We start from the raw sequence: 17,840 nt of genomic DNA on the forward strand, positions 1-17,840 counted from the left end.
GCGCCCGGCCGCTGCCGCCCTACTGCGCAGGCGCCGCGACGCTGAGGAGAGAGGGGTCGCGGTCCCTTCGAGCGCCCCCTGGCGGTGGGCGGTCAGAGCCGCGGGCTCAGCCAATCGCGTCACCTCCTGCCGAGCCCGGGGGACACGTGATGGCAAGCGGCGCGCCCGGGGCCGCGCGCGCATCCGGGTTTCGTCCCCTGCGCGCGGGCACCGCCTCGCGCGGGGGCGGGCCCGAGTCACGTGACGGCGGCGGCGGCGACAGTGGCGGCAGCCGGGCCGGCCCCGCCGGTGACAGCGGTGACAGCCCGAGCCGGCCCCGCCGCGCTGCGCCCCGCGCCCCGCCGCAGCCATGTCGGCCAAGGACCGCATCGAGATCTTCCCCTCGCGGATGTGAGTGTCCGCCGGGACGGGTCGGGACAGCGCCGAGGGGGGAGCGAGGGGGTTCCGTGCCGTGCCCGAGACGGCGGGAGCGGCGGCTCTCGGGGCGCTCAGGGCTCCTCTGTGGGGCTCGGCGCTGGGAGTCGTTGCGCCGGTTGTGTGCGCGCTGCGCCACCGAGTGAGGCTCCCCCGGTTCTGTGATTGAGCAGCTGAGGGCCGCTAGTCCTCAATTTCAGTTTCTGCTTCCAGGCTCCATCAGCTCTGTCAGTCCTCAGAGGGCCAAGGCAGGGCCCGACACCGAGATGCCGGGTGTGGTATTTAAAATCGTGATTACGCAAACCTTACTTAAAAAAGAACAGTTTGCAGAATGTATGTGTAGGAAAAATGGACAAATGGAACCACAGCTTCCCTTAACTCTGCAAGAGACGATACTGCTGTACGAGGGGTCCATAAAGTGTTAAAAAAGAAGAAGGAAGTAAAGTGCTCCCACTGTAGTGGAGAGTCAGGTAATTTTCCAGATCCAGGCAGCAAACTATTTGTCATGAAATCACATGTCTCCTGAGAAGGCTTAGAAAGCTGCCAACATTGAAACAAAAACACTTGAATAAAATTTCTGGTTTATTAATGTTGTTCAGTTTCTCTTCAGAACCCTCCGGGACAGACAGACTTTGCTTTAAGGCTGTTTCAAATCTTCTTGCATAAAAGTGGGTTGATGCCTGCACATAATCTTTATAATAAAAAGGATGCTTTGCAGGACAGAAAACCTCAAACATAAAATAATAATTCTTCACTCTGTATGAGCTCAGGACATAGAAAGTAACAGTTTATATGGAAAGATTAATACATGGTAAAGGTTCTGTTTTGAAATTCAGTTTAGAAATAAACTATTGCATACACAGGAATTATTGCATACACTGTCATCTGGTCTCGCTCTTTGGTAGTGCTCTTTTCATTCAGTTTAGGTGTTCAAGGAGGGGGCACTTCAATCACTTTTGAAAGGTGTCTGTTTTTGTGGGGTGATGTGTTATTCTGTCATGAGGGTGGTCATGTACAGAGGCCTAATATTTACAAGCCTGGTTTCAAACGAGGTGATAGACAATAATGTGGGTGGTGTTCCCAAAGGAATATAAGTTAGAATGGCAAAATAAAGATGACCTGTGTCTGCAGCAATTAATTTTGTTAACTGACAGAAGAGGATTTCACAAGGTTTATTTTTTATGTTGGTTTTGGGGGGGGGTTTTATTGTTATAAGGTGGCTTGCTAGTGTGAGCCTCTTCTGTACTGGATGTCTTCAATTCCAGAAGCTGCTCAGTTTCCTTGAGAGTAAACAAGACTTTGTTTATTGCACTCTCAGAGCAAGTGAGATCTTGCTTGAACTAGAAGGCCAGCCAGTCTCTGGCAGCTGGTGAACAGAGCGAACAAGTTAGTTCAAGGTGATGACACACGTGCTTGTTGGGAAAGTAAAATTGCCTTTTTACTCTCTGATTTTATAAGAAAATCATAAACATTCATAAAGTTTTCATAGTTTTCAGTTACACGTATTTGGTAGATGTTAACAGAGCTATTCTCATCATGTGCCAGTAGATGTGACCAGTAATGGATTCCACTGTGAGATAGAATCTTAATTATACTTACTTTTCCAAGGTCAGAGAGGAAGTGTGTAAGGACTTGAGTGTTGTCCTTTGTGTACAGCGGCTGCATGCAGAAAGTAGCACAGTTCCTAATTTCATACAGGAAGCGTATAAGTGTGCTGCTGGAAATAAAGGGTATACAAAGCAACAGCTAACTCACTAATATCTCTTTTAAATGGTTGCTACTTTTGATTGTCTTTAATAGCTTGTAGATCTCCCATTCAGCATATGAAGATAAGGAAAAGCAGAATGTACAACTGCTGTATCTTCTTGCTCTGTAAAATCAGAACATGGCATCAACAGTTATGATCACATGAAGAATTTGCTGTGTTGTCTGATTTTGAGAAGATGACATAGCAGTAAAAGAACTTAAATGCAATACCAGTGTGACAGTGACAGTGGGTATTTGGAATAGTTTGATTTCTGGTACTTCTAAGTCATGAAGAACAATGAAAACTCTTATTTCCTGTTATGGAATAGATAGATGTCTTGTCAAATTTTTCATGAGCTTTGACTTCACAGATAATAATCTTGTAATTCTCACTGAAAATGGAGATATATATAAATTCCCTTGATTTTAAATGGGAATTTAAAATTCTCTCCTGAAGTGGCCATCTTGTTTTACTGCAATGGTGTTTCTCTGTTGCTTCATAATTTCAGTCATATGCATGTCAAAAAACTTCACATAGGTTTTTTTCCTAATCCATTCAGATGATGCAGGATGTTTTTTCTTTATTTCTCTGCTTACCAGGGCTCAGACCATCATGAAGGCTCGTTTGAAAGGAGCCCAAACAGGTCGTAACCTCTTGAAAAAAAAATCTGATGCTTTGACGCTTCGATTCAGGCAAATCCTTAAGAAAATTATTGAGGTAGGTAAATTAGAATTTTCCTTTGTTTGGCTCACTTTACTTGAAATCTGTCTGTTCTGTCTGTTGTGCATTCCTGTTCTGCTAACTTCATTAGATAGGCTGGAATATAGGACAACTTTCTAGATAACCTGTTTTTTGTAAGTGAGACTGCTGAGGACACATGAGCAGAATTACATTTTTTGGCTGCCATGATACAGAAACTTGGAAGAGTTAATATTCTTCACCTCTTTCCTGATAGTCTTAGCCTCTGCACTCTTTTGTGTCCCAAGTTCCCTATCATCTCTTCTATATTACAGGGAATTTGCTCTGATGCTGCCAAATAGTTTAGGAATGGTATTAACATGTTCTGTAGCCCCATTTTTGTTGCTTTACCTGGCTTGAGGGGGTACTGCAGATCTATGTTTCCTGCATGACTAGGTACAGTAGCAAGCAGTTTTGTCCAGATGGAACTTGTTCCTTTATGAGGAAACAGAGAGTCCTGCTTCTTCCTTTGCAACATGGATGACAAATATGAGATAGTCAGTAGAGCCTAATATGGGTTGTTCTGTTCTGCCATACCAGATGGGTTTAGTTGTACTGTTTTAGCTGCAGCTGCTGCAGTGTCTGTGGTTAGCAGTGGTCCTTTGTTGCCACACTGTAGGCAAGCTCTCCTCACTCTGTGTCATTGTTTCCTGTAGATCGTCTAACATAAAAAGGCTGGGGTTTCTCGATAGCGTGGTTTTTAGCTACAAGGGCTACAAATCTGTAAAAACTGGGAAAAACAGAGTGGGAGGAGAGTGCAGCTTCACAAAGTTGCATACATTTATATGTTGAAAAACAACTTCAGTTGTCTCATAATATTCCATACAGTATGAAAGAAAAGTATTTTCCTACTTTATTGTTGTGATTTCACCCCCATGTAATATAATTTAATGATTATTAAGAAAAACGAATCTTCTGCTGTTTCTATGAGTTCTACACTGTGAAACAGCTGAAATATTTCTTCTTTTTGCCAGTCACCTGGGAATTACAATTTTCAGTTGAGAGTATGTTATGCATATAGGACTTTCTCACTCTCTTCAAGTTCTCATTCTTCTCTTTATGCTGCTCATTTATCCTAGAAAAGGAGTAACAATGTGCCTTGTATTTGCTGCCTTTTTATGTTTTTTAAACAGACTAAGATGCTGATGGGTGAGGTGATGAGAGAAGCTGCCTTTTCACTTGCTGAGGCGAAATTCACAGCAGGAGATTTCAGGTGAGGGTTTCTGGGCTTGCATGAGGTTGTACCCATGGGAAAGAGCTATCAACAAATTATTTTCTCTTTTGAAAAAAAAATAGTAATATTCTTAAATGCACTTAAAAAAAGATGACAATGGACAGGATGAACTGAATTCTGTTACGTAAAGGTGGGAGACATCACTGCAGCAGAGAGAGAACTTGCATGATGAAAACATACTCCATTGGAAGCTAAACAAAGCAGAAAGATTAACAGAATGTTCTTTTTGTCACAGTCCTTGATTTCAGAAGGTGTTGATTTTTGCAACTTGGAATAAAAAATATAGGGAGGTGAGAATTTATATCAGAGTATTGGACAATTTGTTAATTTGGTCTTTCATGTGAGTTTGAGGGACAGATGTAATGTGTGCTCTTTGCTGGCAGTAAGTCACACAGTGATTTTACCCGTTGTTCTAATCTCCTACCTCACTGACCTATGACTCACTAGGGCTAGTGAGGGCTGCATGCAAGAGGGGAAACAAATCCTTTTCCTCCAGCAGGATACTTTAATTGTATTTTAGTAAATTACAGTTCTGTCTAGGGTGTTTTAAGTGTGCATAGACCTTGTGGAGTAAAGTTGGGGAAGTGTTAAAGATTCAGCTGATGGTACTACCAACTAATGGGGAAGAGCCAAGTGATCAGACACAGTAGTAATCTGCGTGCTGCTGAAGAAAAGTCTTTTTGCCCTTTCATTTGGATATAGCGCTGTGTCCTGTCCTAACTAGTCACTGTGTTTAGCTATAAACAAGTCAGATTCCACCCTGTAAGTAAACTGGACTTCAGCAGAGGAGTTAGCTGTAGTGACCTGTGCTTGGAAGACCTTAAGTTACTTTAGAATGCTTCAAGATGAATTGTTGTACAAGTTCAAGTTTGTTAATACAGTAGTTAGTGGGTAAACAAACTCTATTATAGTCTGTAAGAACAAATACTTAGAGACTAAAATGAATAAAATGTTGTGACCTTGGTTTGCATTTGAAGCCTTGAAATCCCTTCACATTCATTATGAAAAAAATCTCACAGGTTGATTAGACTCATGTTATTAAAATAGTTTGCCAGATAACTGGCTCATTTTTTAGCTATGCTTTGTCAACTTGGTCTAAGACATTTTTAATGTTACATTTCATAGACTCTGCATCTTTTCCAAACTTTGCTGGAAACCTATTTCTTTCAAAGCTTCTGTGTTAGCTTTGAAGACTGTGCAAAGAATTGCATAGAGAACTGAGCTGACAGCACTTTCCAGGTCCTTGCAGCTATTTGATAACTGATTCATCTTGTATATAATGATGAGTTAATGAACCACTTCAGCTTTCCTGATTAAGATGTATGTTTTCTTCCTTACAGTACCACTGTGATCCAAAATGTGAACAAAGCACAAGTCAAGATCAGAGCTAAAAAAGACAATGTAGCAGGTGACTCTTTTCCAGGCCATGAGTATTTCAACTCATAAGGGAATTGTGGGAGGAGACTTGGAAATAGGCAGGAATGTATCCAAACACTGTCTCCTTTTTTTCTTACTTATCTAACAATGGGAACACTTGTAATTTGTTGGTTTTTTCACATACAGCTTATGATTTTTGTATTTGGTTATTTACCTCTCATAAAATAAAATGGATGTGTGTAAACTGCAGTCCAATTTCTGTATCTCTGGACAAAGCACAACTTCTGTAAAGCTTTACTGGAAAATAGATCAGGAAATTAAGTCCCAAAGTTAAAAAAATTTCATGCAATTTTCTATCCACAGTTGTCTATGAAGGAAACAAGACAGATAAATCAGGATTGAATGATTAAAATATTCCTTAAGCAAAGGGAAAATATGACTAAACAGAAACGTAATAAAACTGAATAAACCAGAATACTTCCCTGAATTTTCCGTGGGTCTTGATGCCTGTGAGCTCAACACAATTCTGAAGTTCCATATTATATGTCAGAACCAGCATGACTTGATCATTCCAAGCTATATAGGAATATCTTGTAAACAAAGCTTCTGACATTACATAATTAGAAGTAAAAGTGAGCTGTACTTAATAAATTTATAACCCTTTATGTCTCTTACATGCATTTTTGTTCACTCTTGTCAGGTGTAACCTTGCCAGTTTTTGAGCATTACCAGGAAGGAGGGGACAGTAAGTATAACCCAAGTGTTTTCTGTCTTTATGTTCTTATGGCTATTCCGTGCTCATACAGAAATACTTGTCGTATCTTGATGGTAAGTCAGTTTGCATCATAGGCATAGGGGTACTTACTTCCTTTGATGCTTTGCCCTGGTGCTGTGACATGGAGGGATTATTAGGGACTGTAATAGATTCTACTTTCCTAAATCAATGAGTTTTTCAGGTGAGGAGAAGACTTGTCTCGTATTTCCAGATTTTGAGACTGCTGAGTCTTACTAGGGACATGCACAACATAAACCAATATAAAGACAATTTGTTAATGGGCAAAGGCTTTAGTGTCTCACTTGATGAACTCTTTATATCCCTGTAGTGTGTAAAGTATTAGTTTTTATCTAGGAAGGAAACACTACAGTAGCAATAGTAACAATTTTTTTTTTTTCAGGCTATGAGCTCACTGGCTTGGCCAGAGGTGGAGAACAGCTGGCTAAGTTGAAGAGGAACTATGCCAAAGCTGTGGAGCTGCTTGTGGAACTGGCCTCGTTGCAGGTTGGTGGGAGTTAAAAAAGAACGGGATCGTTGGTTTCTCGCTTTTCTGAAATGAAAGTACCATCTCTCAGTACTTGTAGCTTAACCTAGTCCCAGTGCTGTACAAAGATGAAAACCTTTTCTTAGCTATATTACTGCTTCGGAGAAATCCTTATTCCTTAATGCTAAGAAAACACTTTTTGGGAGAGTTGGTATTTGTAACTGCTGATGTTCAGTATTCAGCGTGCTAGTGACAGTAGTAGAAAACACTCTGCTTCTATCAAGGACATTGTTTGTAAAGCTACATTATAGACATGGCTTTCAAGTGCTATTTGATTTTTTGTACAGAATTGATGGAAATGTTGAATTTATCTTGTTATTTATTAATTATTTAATCCCATTCCATCAGACATCCTTTATTACTTTGGATGAAGCCATTAAAATAACAAACAGACGTGTGAATGCAATTGAACATGGTGAGTATTTTTCCATTTGGGAAATTTCCATTTTCCATTTCCATTTTTCTGCCTCCATGCAAGATGAGCGTCAGGGTCAAGGAAGCCACTCCTCTTTCTTTCTAGTAGAATTTCTCACCAGTTCAAGAATGCTTTCTAGAAAGCATTACAATTAAACATATTGCAAGAAAGAAAAAAAAGCCCAGCAGAATGGAGTGGAGGACACAGAGATAAATGAATAGGCAAGCATGAGAAAGTAATCAGGAAATTGTACTGATAACCTACAGGACAAAAGTGTCACAAACATTCTGGAGTCCCTGCTAGTGACTTTGACTTAACTGGTCAAGCCTGTTGACCAGAAGCAAAAGATAGTGATGTTTCTATGTGTTAAGATGTTCCAATAGCTAGCATAATAAACTTCAAATAACTAAAATACATTTACCTTTAAATCACTCTAACAAACGTTGAAACTGTAATAGCAATGCCCTATGTGGAGAGGCTGGTGACTTCTTGGTTTTGGATGGAACAGTCCTTATGTCAACCCTGGAATTTTCCTTTGATCTGAATTCTTTATTCTTCATGTTCTTGTTTGTAAATTTGTTTCTTGCCATTTCTTAAGTACTGCTACAATCCCAGTATTGGCTGTGATTCCTTTTGCTGCAGTGTCCAGACTGCTTTGATTGTTTCAAGTTGCTTTCTGAGTTTTGATGTCCTGGATTTAAGAGTTCTTGCATGTACACAATAACATATTTCAGTCCATGTTTCCAAATCATCCTATTCAGCAGTTTTTCAACCTATTCAGACTGGTTTCTTTGAACATGCAGGCCTTAAATGCAGCTTATCACTGAGAATTTGACTTAGAAAAGGTTTCCTCTGCAGCCTTCCAAAAAATTTTGGTAGTGCTGATAACAGGTTTCGTCTTTCAACAAATGATTCTGACACAGAGCTTGCCTGGTTTGGTGTTAAAGCTGTGTTTAGTGTCTTATCTTTTCTCTTGTGATTGTGTTGTATTTAAATATTTGTTTTCATGATGGCCCTTTTAAATGGAGATAATTCTGAATAAAGGCGCTATACTGAACAGAAGTTTCTGAACCAATGCGATGGAAGAACATTGTTTTAATTCAAATTTTGCCCACTTCTCAGGACTGTTTTGTATTTTATGTACTTGTCCATCAGGAAATAGTACGATCTTCCATGAAAGACATAAATTTCCCCTAGCCAAAAGAATTACTAGATTGACTTCAAACAACATCTGTGCACTACATTAGATAACTTCCTGGCTAATATAACAGCAGTCCCAACAACGTTCTTATTTATATTTTTTTTAGTGATTATTCCCAGGATCGAGCGTACTCTTTCTTACATCATCACAGAACTGGATGAACGAGAACGAGAGGAATTCTACAGGTAAATATCAAAAGAGTAGACTGGTCTCTTCCTAAAATAGACCATTCCTCTGAAGGGAATTAGGAGAACTGTTCACCAAATCTGGCAGCAAACACTGTTAAAACATGACTTCATGCTTACTGCATGTTGAGTTTCCACAGCTGGGCACTCAGAGCTCACCAATTACTTGTCTGGAAGTTACATGTGAATCCCTTCCATTAAGTTGTATATAGCTGTCATTTTTCTTCCAGAGGGAATGATGTGATACAGTACACTGAGGTGTTCTGCTTTAAGGAGACCTTTGCCAATAAAGTCAATGTTCTGGGCTACCTGAAACAAAAATGTCAAACCTGAAATGAATCAAAGAGGAATGAAGTTGATTAAAGGCAAGCAGAGTAGTATAATACAGTGTGCAGGGTTAAGAATATAATTTGGAGTTTGGTTAAGAGTTTCAATTGCAGCAGCTAGCAATAAAAGCCTTTTATTTTTGCCATTTTGCCAAATTTGGTATTTGTTACAGAATTTTTTCCAGGTAGCTTTATCAAATCCAAGTTGTATGGCATCTTAGATGCTAACCTATTGTATGAAAACATTTGCTTCACAGATAAAGCTGCATTTCTCTTCACAGGCTAAAAAAGATCCAGGAAAAGAAAAAAGTCTTGAAAGAAAAATCTGATCAAGAACGGGAGCTGCGGAGGGCTGCTGGTGGGGAAAGTGAGCCAGCCAATCTCTTAGCAGAAGAGAAGGATGAAGACCTTCTCTTCGAGTAACCCTGCAAAGTTGTTGTATATGGAGCAGGGGACCCAAAGTACAGAATGTCCAGTTGAAATATAATTCAAGACATGTTGCCTCCAAGATACTTCTGTGGCTTCTCATTTGGTGTCCAAGTCTTGAGCTGAATGGATTGTGGATTTCTCCTGGGAGATTAGAAATCGGGGAACTTGACTATAGCATAGGAGGAAAGGCAGAAATGGGTCAGATGCTTTAGTATCAGGAAAGTCTTCTATTCCATGTTCAGCCTGTTTCTTCACTTAGTAGGAATGACTGTTGATAGCTATATTTTTTTGAAGGATGGTTCTGGATTTGCCTAATCAGATTCATCTAGTTGCTCCCCTTCCTAGTAAAAGCAGAGAAAAATGTTACTTAGGGAGGAGGATGCATGGGATAGTCTTTACTGCTGACTTGTTAATGTTCAAGTTGCTTAAAGCCAGTATTGGCACAGCTGAAGTCAAATGCCTGTAAAGGAAACTCTGGTTTTCTAACCTGTTCATGAAATCCACAGTCTTCTGTGATCTATTTTCATTGCACGATTGTTACCATTGGCCTAAAATAACTACAGTTTTAATTAGAGGTTCTGCCAAGTTGTGTACTGTCTGTGCTAGAAACAAGTGTAAATTTTACCTGTTAAAATACCTGGTGTCTGGCTCAAGTTGCTAGAATATGGCAGTCTTAAAAGCTTGTTGTGTTGATTTCAAAATAAAACCTCTGCTTCACCCCCTGCCCCTGACTTGGAAACCACACTGAGCACATCTCTTACAGCCTGTGCCCACATTTACTTAATCTTTACTGCTTTAAGTAAGTAACCATGGAGAAGTGACTCCCTCCTGCCAAAAGTATATAGAAACAGCTATCCAGCTACGTTGCTGCAAATCTTCATTGCTTCAGTAGGCTGGCAAGCGCAGCAGGGTTGAACATACAGCAGTCCGCCCTTCCTGTGATTCTCATGTCCAGGGCTAATGAGTGGAGTCCAGGAGAATGGCTGATCAGCAGGCTGTCACTAAACCCTGCTCAGTTTGAAGACCTGTTTTCCTAAAGACAGAAGCACAGAATCATTTAGGTTGTAAAAGACCTCTAAGATCAGCGAGTCCAACCTTTGACCAGTCACCACCTTGTCAGTCCACAGCACTAAGTGCCAGGTCCAGTCATTCCTTGAACACATTGGTTGGGTTCTTTTTCTTGAACACATTGGTTTGCAATCAGCAAACTGAACACATGCCCCAGAACTAATGCTAGCTTATGGCTTCTGGTACTACAAGTCTAGTTTGTTCAAGGTAAGCATCTTGTGTTAAACATGATCCAGCAGATGCAGGGTAAGTGCAAGGAAATAAATTTCTGTTAACATCTTTAAAAAATCATTTTAAATTGTATGAATAATAAGGCTATTTCTTTTTTCTTGTGAAGCTGCAGACAGCACAGCTGAACAGTAAGTCCATGGTCTGTTGTACAGATCCAGCTTGAAAGAGACACTGTAGCTCTGCAGACCTGCTGTTGCCTCTCGCACAGGATGGATGGTGTCAGAAGGTGCATAGAGCATCCCGTAGGGCACTGATGGGTCACAGCATGTTTCACACATTCAGCAAAGTGGCAGAAAGAAGATTCTCAAGATCCACTACAAGAAGTAAAATTGTACAGTGATTTATTTTAAATCTAGAAATATTTTACATTTTTACATTAGTGTGCAGTTCATGATGTCTCAAAATACAGAGTGCAGGTACACGTATAAAAGTACAGTGTGGGGCTAACCACAGGTCTCAGTAAAGTTACCTTAACTATTTAAGGCATGGAACCCCCCATCTAATATTTTAAAAAGTCACATTTAATTACATTCAAAAATTGTTTTATACAATGCAGCTAACATTTATTTTTAATTAAATCTGGACTGGTAAAACCACAGATACCCTCATTTCAGTCTGATACAGCTCACTACAAAGCCTGTGACCAGGTTGAAGAGTTTAACCAGTGAAGTCTATGTATTTTCTTGAGGGAACTAGCACACATTTATCATGAAACAAGACAGAATAATTTCTTACACAAGGTAGTTCAGGTCCAAGCTGGCAGCAGATGGACAGCCAGGTACATATTTCAGTGCTGCTCAAGCCCTTCCTTTCAGCAGGAGACAAAGCTAACACTGGTTAAAAGCTATCATAGCACCTCTCTATGGATCTCAGGGAGTTCTGTGTGCCTTGGGAATTAAGAGAGTAGAGCTGAACTTCAAGCAATATGCTTTAAGTCTACATTCAAAAGCTCATTTGTATAAAAGCAGATTCTGTACACCATTTCAGAAAAACTGGGGAGACAAACATGAGTGAAATAACATTAATGGCATGATTTACTGAGACTGATGTTGTCTATGAACACTGAATACCTAAGGGGGTTCAGCAACCACCTTGAGGTGATTGTGACTGGCAGAATTTGGACAGCACCTACATAGCTGAGCTAGGTTAACCTTATTCAACCTGTTTTACTGCTTTCCACCTTCTTGTCCAGAAACATTCAATACCCCAAAGTGTAATATATCTACAATCATCTTTCTTTAAAAGCATAGAATCAATACAGTTTTTCCAATATACCTGAACAATGTTGTTGTCATAACTATGGATGAAACTGAGAACATGCCTGCAATGTGAGGCAAAAAGCCATAATTTTGAATATCCAGCCCTTAGGCCAACAGTAGCACAGTATTATTTCTAACACTGACTTGAACTAAGATATTCAAGTTCCCACCCCATTTTCTTTTTGAAGAGTCGTTACTGATCCCCACTAATTGCTTAATTGCTTTTCAGCCCTAAATATTAATTAAACAAGCAAATAGTTTTGCTTTCTAACAAGACAGGAATGCACTCTATACTTCAATTTTTCAATACAAAGACGTACTGATTATTAGTTCAGTACCTAGGACAGTTATCTGACGATTTCTTTATATCTGCTCTATACTTCGAGCTGTCTAACTATGGGTGTGAATTTGTTTCATTAACATTTTAAGAAAGAATATATGCAAGACAGAATGGAAAACAGTAACTACTTTTTCATCCTTCAACATTAGACAGGAGTGAACGACACATTGACATAACTCCAGTGTTTTATATGTAGGAACAAAGAAACACTATGGCTAAAAGAGATATTCACAGTTAAGGTTCTTTGTGCTATCCAAACCCAAACCAGCCAAGATACTACTATTCATTTAGTGTCAGCAACAACCGCCCTACTGCAGATGCACAGCCACGGTAGTTAAACCTTCACAGCCAGAATCGTTTGAGGATGCAGAGATGTTCCCATCTGCTCTGCAGAACACATTAGGATACAGACCTTGCATTTTGTTCCCTTGTTTCAAGTTTTTTAACAATTAAAAATACTCCCCTTTCTTGTGACTTCTCAGTCAGTTACCAGTGTTTTACACATATTTTCACTGCAGTACTGAGCAAATGTAGGACAATAGGCTGGCTAGTGAATTACAATACTCATAACACAGTAGCTACATTCAGCTATTTTAATTCCAGTTAGTTGTCCATTAGCCACAACATGAACCATTTGCAGAGATTAAAAAACCCCACTGTCTTCCAATGTTCAGCACATCAGTCTATATTAGTCAGTATTCTGTTATAAAACATGAAAATTTTAGTTGACTTTCAAGCAGCATCTTATAACTAGCTATTTTCACAAAAATATAACCTCTGCCTTTCTATCTCTACAGATCTGTGAAAAAGTGGCTCCAATCAGTCAGTATGTTTTAAAGAAAATACCATAAAAATAATCACGTCTAAAAGTTCAATATAATAGTCATCTTTGATTGGACCTAAAATTACTGTGCAGTCAAATCTGATTTTAAAAGTCTGACTAAAAAGACACAAGGATCGAAATATTTACATTATACACATTTTTCAATTACAGTGCTACTAGAAAGTGGAATGTTTGAGAATTAAAATATTAACTGAATCCTCACGGGGCAGCTCCAGATCAGACCAACATCTTCATTCTATGTATTTTTTGAACAGGAGAGGTTTCTCATTGACATTTTCACTTGTAGGTTATTTTTCTGCCCAATGATCTGTAGAATTATGCTCCTGAACTAGCATCACGTCCCACAAAGTCTTTAAGTTAAGTGTTAAATAACATTCATATTTATAACTATGTGACAGCATGGACTATATATATACACACAAACACACTTTAAATCTTTGTCATAAGGGTGATTCTAAGTTAAAAAAAGGTGGATTTATGTATAAAAGTAGTTGCTAGAAAAAAAAAAAATCTATCTAAAGCTTTAGAATTTAGTACTGACATGGTCTCCATTTCTAGACCACAGAGAAAGAAAACTTGGACAGTCTTTAGATCAGTTAAATTGGCTCACAAGCTGATCAGCGTATTTTTCAGTAATACACAACTTCAGTGGCAAAGGATGCAGCCACTGAGGTCTAGAGCTCACATGCATTTATACTAGAATTGGGCAGACCTACACAAGATCTGCTTGGAAAGGTAACTAGATTGAAGTCCATTTGCCCCTTGGAACTGCTCTCATCGTAGCCAGGTGGAGGGCACCCACTGGGGTTCTGTGTCAAGCTTATTTATTAACCGAAGTAACTCTTGATATGCCTTATCAAGATCAGAATTCACAATTGCTGTATCAAAGTAGTGGCCATTGTTCTGTTCCATCTCCCTTGTCTTCTCTATGATTTCTCTCAGCTCTTCTGGCTGCAATCAGAAACAGAGAGTTAGTGTAGGTGTGTAAGCCTCTCCCCCACAGTAACAGCAGGGAAAGGGAACAACTCCCATTTTTTTACACAAACTCTCATGGTGTTGCTATCGGCTGTTGAAAAGTTTACAGGAACACTCAACCATGATCGATATTTGAAAGCTAAGGGCATTCAAGAAAATCCCGACTGATTGGCGATGAGTGGCAAACAGTAAGTAACTGCCCCAGGCTGAAGCAAATGAGGAAGATCTAGCACTGCTCACTGCACAACACTGATCTCACTGAAGAAGACTGGAGATGGGAGAGATGGTGTAAAACAAAGTCTGAACAGTGCAGAACAAGAGAGATTCTGCTGGCACTACCAACACCAAAGAGCCAAAGGAGACAGCTGTCACTGGTGACAGTTTTCAATACGCAGCAGTGAGAGCCACAGCGAGAGTTACACATTTAAGCTGACCAAATCACCATAACATCAAGTGAATAACATCTGGGAGCTGGAAGGGAGTATGTCAAAAGCAAGAATATTGCAGTGTAGATAAATGATACAAAGGCAGAAGTAGAAATGTTTTGATTTCAGAATTTTTCTTACACTTAGATTATAAAAGTGTGTTTATTTTTCTCTTCTGCAACTTATTTTTGTATTGTATAAAGAAATATTCAGATATAATTTTTGAGTTAATTTTCTAAGGAGGGTATTTCAAAAGGGACTTCAGGCCTCCAGGGTTTTTTCCTTAGTCATTATACACTCTCAATAAAATCAGAACAACATTAGGGCATACATCCAAGAAATACCCTTTTCTTTATCAGGGGAGGGGTTTAACTCAGTAGCATGTACCCAACTGAAATAAATACAACTCCAATACAATTAATCCGAAAGGAAACATGCACAGTGCAACACCAAGAAATGCATTCCATTTTTTTTTTTACAAATTGGTTCCTTGACTACACTGCAATAAAAATCCAGAACATACGTAAGATGGAATATTTATATAAAATAAAGTTTCCTTCATTGCATAAACATGAAGGAGGAAACATACCCATTTAAAGACTATGATTATACTTGACTCAGGGGCAGGTGGAGGAAAGGAAAAAAAGAAAACTTCCCCTGTTTTAACACTTGGACTTGAATGGACTTTTAGATCTTGCACACAAGTAATAAATCACCCTTGCGTCAAGGAGAGCAAAACAACACAGCCATAGAACACAGTCAGTTATGTTTCCTGACAACAGCCGTGCCAGGAATAACTTTGAGTTACACTGGGAAGATTGTTTTTCCTCAGTATGACCTGCATTATGCTCGATTAGCACTTGGAAGATACTGTGGTGGCAAAGGGCTCCCACCCATCGGGGGAGTTTTTTGTTAAAAACCTGATGATAAACCTATTCCATTGCCTGAGCAATAAGCACTTGGTATATCATAGCCTGATCAGGAACTTTTCTGAACTTTCAGATGTCCTGGTTTAATCTTTGGCTTTAAAGTGCATTCTGCAGAACTGACTTCTGAGTAACTAAATCTGAACTGCATAAGCTCAGATCTTGGCCATTGACTCTGTTTAAAAATGAAAAGTGATCCCACAGGATCAAGCATTAAAATAATTTTATCTGAAGAGTTTTGGATTTTCAAGTAAATGCTTTTCTAAGGGCAGGTAAGTTCTCAAATGAAAACCAGTAATCCTTTGCTCCATAGAATTACTCCCAGGTTTACTTGAGGACAAAACTTGATTTTCCACAGTTTTGAAATAAAAGGTCATGTTTTTGTACCCAAATGCAGGGACCCCAATGCAAAAACACTGTGCCCCAAGATTACTGAATTAGCAATGCATTCCCTTGTCTAATACCTCTCACATCCCCTTAAGGCAAAAGCATCCTGAATGAACCCCTCCCTTAGCATGGTCTGCCTACCAACCTGGAGCACAGCTACACTGGTTCACTGCAATGGTAATTGCCAGTACCGTGTCCCAATTCCAAAGAAAGAGCACGTGCATTTGCTCACCAAACCCAGCATGGTTTCAGAAGAAGTGTAAGACACCTTACCTTTGGGTTTTTCCCTTCTTTGGCCAATAAAGCACGTAGTCTCTCTTGTGAAGGTGGTGCAACAAATATAATATATGGCTTCAAGTCAGAGTTACGTAGTGTTTTCAGTGACTGCAAAAATAGGATTTATTAAATATTTAACAATTCCACCCAGGAAAAGGACATTTGGTGATGCATTATTCACATGCTGTAATTGATAATATAGTCTTCAAACACAACAACTGTACAATATATTAACAACAATATAATTAACCGTAACAGTATTCAGAGTTCAGACACCATTTCCTATGAAATTTATATTCCAACATTTTTCAGCTTCATGAAAATGAAATAGTTACTTTTGTTCAAGAATATTCTTCATAAGTAAACTGAAGAAACAGATCTTTTGGTATCCAAAAGCAATAAAAAGGTCAGGTACACTGAAGTGAGTGTCTTGCAATGCTAAGGAAAGGTATCAGCTTTGAACAAAGACAAGAGTCTTTAAATAGTACCGTTTACTTGAAAAACTACAGTTTAGCCTTTTCGGTTTTGAAGGTAAGTACAAGGTATCAGACGCACTATTACTGTATGTGTAGCATATTGTTTTGTCAGGTTACATTAATACTGAGAGACAGGAAATGAAGGGCATCAAACTGTTGTTTGATTTTTCCAAAAGGCTCCCTCTCTCTATCTTGGGACAAGCAACTTGTCTCTGAGAAAAATTTTTATAGCCACAGAATTAGATACATTTTTAAAGAGTTACGAATTTTCATCTCATGACATGCTTTGCAATACCCATGAGCTATGCTAGTATAGTATCACATGGTCCCTACTTTTGATGACTAATTGATGACTAATGATAGCTTCAATACTACCAGATTTTACTGATGTGGCTGAGTTTTAGGGTTTCTTTTGCAGCATCTACAACAGCAGCAGACCTCATACATACATGTATCAGAAAACAGGCTGCATTCTCTGCCTCTTACCATGTTTGACTAAATTTCCAAACTGAGGTATGCAAGCATAGTTTTCCTCTTCATAACCAAAAGTTCACAGCTCAACAGTTTTTCAATACTGTTGATGTGATGTACTTCAGTCCTGAACTGTATCTGGAAACTGCAAAAACATTCCTGAAATGCAATTTCCAAGTATAATCGCAAAAAATTTCCTCTCCATCTTCAAAAACCCCAGAGATCATGCAGTAATTGGAAGATGGAGAGACAAAAATCTTATTTTAATTAATTTTTAAATTTACATGGTTTCCAGATACTTAAAAGCTGATGAAAACTAAGGCCCCATCACCTGCAGCACAGATAAAGATGCGCACATTTGCAAACAAGGAACTGGACAGAGTCAGCTGAGCATCACTGAAAGAAAACTTGGCATAAACATCAATATGGATCTTGAAAACACACTCATTTTATAAGCCAGATAGAGCTCTATAGATATTCACAGTAGCTTCTACAATTAAAACATGACAGGCAAGAGCTTTGCCATACCTGGGTGTGGAGATTCAAAAGGCATATCTTGCCCGAGTTGATGACTTGCCGCACAGAGTCTATGCTCGTCCCATAGAGGTTCTTCTCAAACTCTCCGTATTCAATGAACTTCCCTGCAGCTATGTCACTCTCAAATGCCTGTCGGGAGATGAAATGGTAATCCCTGCCAGCTGTTTCAGTCTCTCGCCTACTCCGAGTAGTATCTACAAACAAGAGACAAAAATTAAATCGAGACAGTGATACACGTGT

General features: G+C 39.3%; 3 protein-coding genes across 4 annotated transcripts in view; 1 reads left to right on the forward strand and 2 right to left on the reverse strand.

Moving 5' to 3' along the window:
• Window positions 1-361, reverse strand: part of EIF2S1 (eukaryotic translation initiation factor 2 subunit alpha) — an 11,334-nt gene extending 10,973 nt beyond the window's left edge. The window contains exon 1 of the mRNA XM_042048132.1: window positions 322-361. Coding sequence (XP_041904066.1) covers window positions 322-351 — 30 coding nt within the window. The 5' untranslated portion in view covers window positions 352-361. The remainder of the gene's footprint in view (window positions 1-321) is intronic.
• ATP6V1D (ATPase H+ transporting V1 subunit D) lies at window positions 306-10,116 on the forward strand. The gene is made up of 9 exons (XM_042048133.1): window positions 306-390; window positions 2,761-2,878; window positions 4,033-4,112; window positions 5,474-5,541; window positions 6,211-6,255; window positions 6,686-6,789; window positions 7,178-7,244; window positions 8,552-8,630; window positions 9,238-10,116. The coding sequence occupies exons 1-9, from the start codon at window positions 350-352 to the stop codon at window positions 9,377-9,379; spliced, it is 744 nt and encodes a 247-aa protein (XP_041904067.1). The 5' UTR covers window positions 306-349; the 3' UTR covers window positions 9,380-10,116.
• Window positions 10,117-11,008: 892 nt separating this feature from the next.
• Window positions 11,009-17,840, reverse strand: part of PALS1 (protein associated with LIN7 1, MAGUK family member) — a 56,114-nt gene continuing 49,282 nt past the window's right edge. For both annotated transcript variants that reach the window (XM_042048129.1, XM_042048130.1), the window contains exons 12-14: window positions 17,592-17,794; window positions 16,114-16,224; window positions 11,009-14,078 (exon numbers count right to left, since the gene is read on the reverse strand). In XM_042048129.1, the coding sequence (XP_041904063.1) occupies window positions 13,902-14,078; window positions 16,114-16,224; window positions 17,592-17,794 (491 nt within the window). In that variant the 3' untranslated portion in view covers window positions 11,009-13,901. The remainder of the gene's footprint in view (window positions 14,079-16,113; window positions 16,225-17,591; window positions 17,795-17,840) is intronic.

Source organism: Corvus kubaryi, unplaced genomic scaffold (assembly GCF_017639235.1).
Source record: "Corvus kubaryi isolate FWS band 111438036 unplaced genomic scaffold, C.kubaryi_AGA036_p1.0 66, whole genome shotgun sequence".
NCBI lineage: Eukaryota > Metazoa > Chordata > Aves > Passeriformes > Corvidae > Corvus > Corvus kubaryi.